Below are 8,302 nucleotides of genomic sequence, written 5' to 3' on the forward strand. Positions count from 1 at the left end.
AGGAGCATACAAGTTAGAAAGACTCAGCGGCAAAGAGGTCCCGAGGACATGGAATGCAGATAACTTAAGAAGGTTTTATTCCTAAGCCATTTTTGTAATAGTACTTCAATATCCTTGATTACAATGATTAAACCTGTCTGATTTCCACATGCCATATTTGCCTATGTTATCTCATTATTTCTAACTTTTTGAGCGACCACTATGAGAACAAGGATACACGACCCCGGGACTGATCACCCCGGGAGCCCCTCAGATCAAAAACGCGATAAACGACCTTAACAATAAAGAACGCCACAAACGGCAAACACGAGTAAACGGAAACGAAACAACAGCAAGTAAAACAAGAAATTAAACATGCGGGCAAACGATCCCATAAACCCATTAACGGGCACCAAAAGTCGCAGGACAAAGGTTCAACAAAAAGAAGAGTTCAATAGTACAAACATTATTTCTTCGGCATATCAACAACCTTCCCATCCTTGATGGTCTTGAAAACACCAATTGCTGACACGTCGAAGTCCGGAGAAACAATCTTCACTTGAGCTTTGAGGGCATCTTCAGTCATGAAAATTGCGTTCTTGCCCTGCTCCTTGACCTCCTTGTGCTTCCGCTTGAACAACTTGGCCTCCTCCCGAGCAGCCTTGGCGGCCGCCACCGCTTCGTCCCGCTCTTTCTCCAGAGCGACCCGACCTTGCGCGACACTCAATTGGCTCCTCAAAGTCATCTCCTGCTCCGTCAAACGGGATACAGAGGCGTCGACAGTCTTCAATTTCTCCTCTGCCGAAGCAGTCTTTTTCTCGGCGGCGTCAAGCTTATTCCCCGCTTCAACTAACTGATCCTGAAGCGTTTTAACTTGGGTTTTGTACTTGTTGTTGGCATCAACAGTAGATTCAAGCTTCCGACGAAGCGAGGCCATACCAGAAAGTTCAAACTCAGCCTTTCGGGCTATGGCGGCGCCGCGAAGGAGGGTACGGTACATCCACCGAGCCTGCCCCGAGAGGTCGGTGCCATGGAAATGATCCTCCGTGCCCGGAAGCAGCTGGGCATCTATGAACGTCCCAGCGTCAAAATTCTTTTCCATGACAGTCAAAACCCCCTCGGGACTAGACTGCGACCTCTGTCTCTTGGGAGTAGGGATGGCGGACAACTCTTCCTCCTCCTCCCGACGTGAGGAAGACGAGTGCCCAGGAATAGGAACCTCTGGAGGAATCGGGGGTGCGAAAGTCGGGGTGGCGGCTTTCGCAGACGCATCGACTTCAGGAGGAGGCATTTCTGGAGGAACCGTCGCCTACTGTCCTCCAGTCTCCTCACCCTCGTCGTCCTGAAGGAAGGTTTGATACAGGTTATCCATGCCAGTCACTTCGGCAGAAAGTCCCACTACAGACAACAAATTGAGAAACGAATAAGTTAGTGGAAGCAACAATGAAACATTTAAGCAAGCAACCACACGACAAGAGAAACTCACGGATATAATCTCGGGCGGCCTCCCGATTACTCATAAGGAGGTGTGGATTCACATTGTTTCTCCCAAGAACCGCCCACAATATGTCGGCTACCCGCCGGTCCACAGCCGACATCCCTTTATAAGTAACCTTGATAAAAGGATTAGACCCCGCCCCGAAGCTCCAATACGTCGGGATGAGGCGCTCCTTTTCCAAAGACAACCAAAAAGGGTGACGACCCTTGACCGGGCGGACCTTAAAGTACTTGTCCTTGAACCCGTGGTAGGAGTCCTCGAACTAACCAAAGATCCTCCGGCCTTGGGCGGACCGAAAGGACATGAACCCTTTCTTGTGTTTCCCCTCCTTCGAAGGGTTTGTTAGACTAAAGAAAAAGAGGAAAACGTCGACAGAGATCGGCAGCTCTAAGTACTCGCACACCATCTCGAAGCAGCGGATGGAAGCCCAGCTGTTCGGATGTAATTGAGACGGAGCCACCGAAATTCGATTCAGGAGGCTCATCTGAAAGGGGGAAAAGGGAATGCGAACCCCAACCTGAGTGAACATGGCCTTGTAAAACCAGATCCAATCGGCAACCCGGGGGCATTAAAATTAATCTCATAAAGCCGCTCGTGAGGGGCAGAGACATAAACATCGTAGTTCGCCTCCTCGTCGGTACCCCCACAAAGATACTTGGCCTGGCGAAATTCCGTGAGCTCCTCCTCACCCATCTGATTGGGAGAGTTCCTGAGGTCGAAAACCACCCACGCATACGGGTCATAACCCGCGGCGGAGCTAGAAGCTCGGCTAACAATACGAGGCATACCTATAGTGGGGGCACCGCGCGGTTAGTCCGTGAGGTCGGAAGCCAGGAAAAACCCAAAGAAACCCCACGTGCCATGACCACAAGGGGGACTAAACAAAACCGAGACCAGAACAATGACACAAACACCCATGACACACCATAGTCGATAAAAAGAAAATGCAAAGAAAAGGCATCCATGAACAACTAGGAAGAGCAAGCACAGGAAAAATGCTCATAACAAACATGCAAACAACCATTGAAGCGGAAGGAAAAAAGGTGGTTACCTGGATGATCGAGAAAATTCAGATAAGGACGAAGCGCACTGGAGCAATGAAAATAACTTCTAAGTGATGAGAGCGCAGGAAGAAGGAATAGGCAGTGTGATCAGAAAAGCAAGTAGAAGAAGAGCAAAACGTAAAACTGTTTAAAACCGCTTTAGTGGAAGCGCGAAAGGCCTGGGGGCAGAACAGTCTTTGCACGCGTGGGTTTTTTCAACCCTTAATGAGCATTTAATGCCCCTCGCGAGAAACGAGGTGACAAAAGAACGCCCCGAATTGCGAACGGGTACGCATACGAGTAGCGCATCTCCCACACGAACGATCAACCTCGCGACAACAAGGGGAGAAAGAACTCGCCTCCAACGACCCGTACGGTCGATTAGCGGCGCGTGGGGGCACTGTAACGGCCTGGCCCAGGCCACTACGGGTCAACCCGACCCAATGAGTACCCGACCCGAGCGGTCGGGCACATGCAGCTCACTACGCGACCCGGACACGCGTCCCTGAGAGCTCTCCACTGCAGCTGTGAGGAAGCTTCGAGGAAGGTGGGCCTGTCCTTGTAGGGCCCACCTCTGACACGGTATAAATGGGGAAGGACCTGCCCTTCCCCCAAGGTACGTCACTTTTACACCTATCATATTCCCCACCTGCACACTAATTGACTTGAGCGTCAGAGTGTCTTTGCAGGTGGCACCCCCCTCTCTTTCCTCCCATAACGAGAGCTCGGCTACCCGGCAGATCCAAGCCCAACACTACCACGATTGACGCGTTATCACCCCCTCAAAGGATCACCCGATTTGTCCGACAACCGACAACCGAACAATAACAAATTTAACATGAAAGATGATTTTACATGACAAAAATAATTAAACACAATAATTTTATTTATCTAAATTTATCAATATTTTAAATTTGTAAAAATAAAAATAGTAACTATTCATTTTTAGTAGATGCAAAACTAATATCCTTAATTCATGAATAAATGTGTGGACTCTTAAATTTTTATAGTAAAAATGGTATTTTTTACTTTGTATTTTTATTCTCCAGTTAGAGCAACATTCAACAGAGAGATACGAAGAAAATCTAGAAGGGCAGAAGGAGCACGTGAAAAATACTGCAAAGTACCATAGGAGAATCATCCGTCTCAAGCTGTATTGTAAGTGATCTAAGTATCCATCTTGTGTTGTAGAACCAAGGCGGTTTGGCCATGGGCCTCCACCAAAAAATTAAATAAAAGAGATTGATCTTTAACCACTAATCTTCGAGAACCAATTTGGATTGGTTGAGTAATTAGTTGGTTTGTTCCCTTATGTAAGTGTTGGGAGTTTAAATTTTATTTTGTGTATGCAGCAATTTATTGGCTAGCACAGATCTTTAAGGCTATGTTTGGTTGGAAAAAAAGAAATAGAGATGAAAGAAATAGAAAGGAAAGAAAGGAAAGGAAAGAAATTGAGTGAATTTTTATTTTTTTTAGATGTGTTTGGATGAAAGAAAAATAAGAAGGAAAGAAATGGTATAAAAAGACAATTTTATCCTAATATTATAAAATATATTGAAAAAAGTAAAGGGATAATATTGGAAGTAGAGAGAGATAAATAGTTTTTTCTCTATTTTCTCTCCATTGTTGGAGGGAAAGAAAATTGGTGGGTCCCACCAATATTTTTCCATTCATTTTCTTTCCTCTTCCATTTCTCTCCTCAACCAAACAAATGAAAATAACTATTTTCCTTCCAATTTCTTTCCCTTTCTTTTCTTTCCTCCCATTTTCACCTCAAACAAATACACCATAAATGGAACTTAGATTCACGACGGATTAATCATTGACCTGTCGAGTTCGAAATACCGTGGACAAGAAAAAAATAACTAATATTCGAGAAAACAACTTTTAAAATGTATTTTTCAGTATAAGTGAAGTTTTAATTTAGTGGTTATTATGTATGTCTTACATTAAGAGTCTATTTGAAAAATTTTTAAAATTATTTTTTTTGAATTTTTAACTTATAAAAAATAATGATATTAATGTGTAGTATAATTTTTAAAAATAAATTATAATTTTTTAAGAAGTTATTTAAGTATTTATAAATAATTTTTCTCGTAATAAAAATATTTTTATTATATATTTTTTAAATAAACACTTTTAAAATTAAAATATTAAATACAAAATAATTTATTTATAAATTATTTTTAATATGAATATTTATTATTTAAATTTTCTTTTTAAATTAATTAAACTACTAAACTAAAAATATATAAAACTTGTAAATATTATATGTATGAGTGTAATATAAGTGCATTTGTAATAAAATTAAGAATTGTTTAAATTTTTTTTTTAAAAAAAGAAGGCATTCTTCGTTTAACCCCTAATTAATGCCTCAAGAAGAGTAACCTCTCCAAGTGCTCTCCTTGGAACCAAGTTCCAATTTCTCATAACAGGCTGCAACGTGGCGTGGAAAGAGAGAACAAAATGAGCTTACTATAAATCACGTGATAGTCACGTGGCATTGTTGTGAGAGAAGAAGCATTGACCAGTCATTGAAAGGTGTATAAATGGCAGAATCTTGGTCAATAACCAAAACTTTTTTTTTTACCTTGAAAGAACAACAGCAGTAGATGAATGAAGAAACAAGATGGAGAGAAGAAGTAATAATAGACCAAACCCTTCTTCACACTCATGCACTCTTCCACCATCCCCAACCCATTCCTTTTCTTCTTCTTCTTCTTCTTCATCTTCAGATTTCGAGTTCACAATCTCAATCTCACCTCGAAAATCCTCCACTCTTCTCTGCCCCGCCGATGAGCTCTTCTACAAAGGCCAGCTCCTCCCTCTTCACCTCTCCCCTCGCATCTCCATGGTCCGCACTCTCCTCCTCTCTTCCTCCTCCTCCGCCGCCGCGCCACGTCACTCCACCGCCAGCACCACCTCCACCTCTTCGTCCTTCACCTACGACTGCGATTCCTCCCGCCCCAGCTCTGTCACCGACGACGAAAACAACTTCGTCAACCGCCATAACACCACCATCAACAATGCCTTCCACTGCGACAAGAAAACCGCCACCAATAACAACAACAACAACAAGTACTTCTCGTTCTCTAGATTCTCCTCTGTTTTCCGCAAAAACCGCGTCGAAACTCATGAGAGCGTCTCTGTTTCCGTTTCTGAACCCTCAAGGTCGGTGAAGAAAATGGGAAGCACCGCCAAGGAGGTTATAAGAAAGTATCTGAACAAAGTGAAGAGGCCATTGTTGTTCTCTCACAAACATAAGGATCACCAGCAAACAACGCAAGTGTCATCGTCGTCTTCGAAAAAAGTAGCAAAGAGATCCGCCATGGAAACACAGAATGCTCCTCCTCCTCCTCCTCCTCCTCCTCCTCCTTCTTCATCATCATTTTCCTGCTTGAAGAAGGAAACGACGGAGATCAACAAAAGCGCACTGGTTTCTTCTTCGTGGCATTCTTCCTTCTCGGGAAACTTGAACTACCCTCGACGAAAGAGCATCTACGTTTCAAGCTGCCCTTCGTCCATGAGGTCCTCTCCGACACACTCCGGCGTTCTCTCCACCGCCGGAGGGTTCTCTTACGCTGACACTTCGACAACGGAAGAGTTGCAGAACGCAATCCAAGGAGCCATCGCTCATTGCAAGAACTCGTTGGCTCAGAACAAAGACTATGGTCAGTAGCCAAATATAATTAATTAATTAATTAATTAAAATGAAACTAGGTTATTATTATTTTCTTAAAAATGTTATATTTTTTATTTTTGATTTTGGTCACATGCAGGTGCAGTTTGTTTCAGGATCTGATTAAACCCAAAATTATGTTCTGAAAAAAAAAAGGGTTGCCTTTTCTATGTCTACTTTTGTGTGTCTGTGATTTCTCACGTTACGGAATCTGACATGAAAGTGATGTAAAAAGAGTTGCATGGTAAGATAGCATGGAAAATTGGAACCCTTTATGACCGTTTATGATCATGCCCTTTCAAAGTGTAATTTTACTACTTTTGTGTGTGGTGTGTATAATAATTACATTAATTAATTAACTTCATCATCATGGATTATTAATTATTTAGCTGCTATGCAACAAGATTCCTTTGTAGCTGATGAGAATCTCTTAAGTTAATTATTTGATTGATTATGGAAATTGACTTTTGTTAAATGGTATTTAAGGGGCATTTAGTGTAATATGTCTAATGCAAATTAATGGAGCCGCCCTGTGTTATAGGGTTGTATAGCTGTAGGACTGACTGAATAATTAATATTATAGATTATAGATGTGCCTATAAGGCAGTGTTAAACTCATATCTAATCTAATATAGGGGTGGTACTATATCTAAACTCTCATTTATGGCTAATTAAATTTAAAGGACGAAAAATGCATAGGTTGCTATGTACATATTCATATTATATAGGACGCTGTTATGCTATGCTACCTTGGGTAGCTTACTTGATTCTGCAGCTTGAATTTGCCAACATTATCGTTGTTTTATTTTCTTCGTGTATAATTAAAACTAAATACACCATGACCAAATAGTTAATGTACTAATATTATTCTCTTAAATTGCAGAAGAAACAAGTTGACTTATATATATAAGTTATTTTCAAGGAATGAATGTATAGGTCATTTTTCACTAGTACAATGTATTTTTTTGTGATTTAAATAATTAGCTAAATAAAAAAAAAATATAAGTAGATATATGGCACAAGAGGGCATAGTAATGTAACTCATTTTTTATTTATTGATAGACTCAATGACAATCTACATCATTCAATTATATTCTTTGCAACTAGATTCAATTGGGAAAATGAATATTTTCAGCGATGGAATGCTCCATAATTGTCACAAAATAATAACATAGAATTTTCCAGCTCAATTCTATTATAATATTTATATAGCTCATAAAAGAAAATGCAACTTGACCTAAGCCTAAGCATTGATCAATAGTAAAAGAGTGATTATTTATATAAAAATGTCTTTATGTAGAGATAATAATAGAAAATTATTAAATATATGGCATATTTTACTAAATTACTTAATGTAACATATGTTTGCACCTTAGTTATCAGTGTATCACTTTATTATAAATTAAAAAGATCTTAATATAAGTAGTCATTGTTCAAAATCACACAGTCATTGAAGATATTATTCTTAGAGGATCTCATTTAACTATAAAAATAAAAGCAATAACCCAAAATGTTCTTTGATTTTTAGATGGTATTATATAACAGTTGAAAATTTTTATTTGAGCATGTCAAGTGTTTTTTGTTTTTTAAATTCATGTCAAATGTTCATGTCAGTGGTTATCACAGTCAATTAATTAAAATTTAAAATTAAGAGGATTCATTTTCAATCTATGATATGTTCATTTTCTCATTAATTAATTTAATTTCCAGCAAGAATTGAATTGAAAGGATAGATGAAACAAGATATCATGATCAAGGGGGTTCGGTAGCACACGGCAACCAATTTGAGTTTCATTTGATTATGTTCTAACTTTTGACTCTGAAAAAAAAAGTGACAATGACGATTCCTATTACTATTAGTGATTAAGGGTGGCACATGTATTTTATCTGTGGGTACTTAACCCGATTCAATTCGGTTGAGTAGAATTGTCAATCCAATCTATAACGGATAGGATAAAGAGTGGGTAGAATTTTTGTGAGGGTTGAGTCAGGTGTGGGTTGAGTCTCGACTCTACTCGACCAAATCGCACCCTATATATGTATATATTATATATTTATATGAAAATATATTTTAAGTAGATGTTGAACCAAAATTTTTTTACT

The 8,302-nt window shown here is 39.8% G+C and overlaps 1 protein-coding gene across 1 annotated transcript; it reads left to right on the top strand.

The window, feature by feature from the left end:
- Nucleotides 1-5,149: 5,149 nt before the first annotated feature.
- Nucleotides 5,150-6,584, top strand: LOC130950169 (probable membrane-associated kinase regulator 1). The gene is made up of 2 exons (XM_057878705.1): nt 5,150-6,191; nt 6,300-6,584. Exons 1-2 carry the CDS (start codon nt 5,150-5,152, stop codon nt 6,320-6,322), a joined length of 1,065 nt encoding a protein of 354 aa, XP_057734688.1. The 3' UTR covers nt 6,323-6,584.
- Nucleotides 6,585-8,302: the final 1,718 nt, after the last annotated feature.

Source organism: Arachis stenosperma, chromosome 9 (assembly GCF_014773155.1).
Source record: "Arachis stenosperma cultivar V10309 chromosome 9, arast.V10309.gnm1.PFL2, whole genome shotgun sequence".
Lineage (NCBI taxonomy): Eukaryota > Viridiplantae > Streptophyta > Magnoliopsida > Fabales > Fabaceae > Arachis > Arachis stenosperma.

Coding starts and splice junctions, on each gene's coding strand:
- LOC130950169 (XM_057878705.1), top strand. CDS start 5,150: ATGGAGAGAAGAAGTAATAATAGACCAAACCCTTCTTCACACTCATGC. Junction 6,192..6,299: donor GGCTCAGAACAAAGACTATG/GTCAGTAGCCAA, acceptor GGTCACATGCAG/GTGCAGTTTGTTTCAGGATC.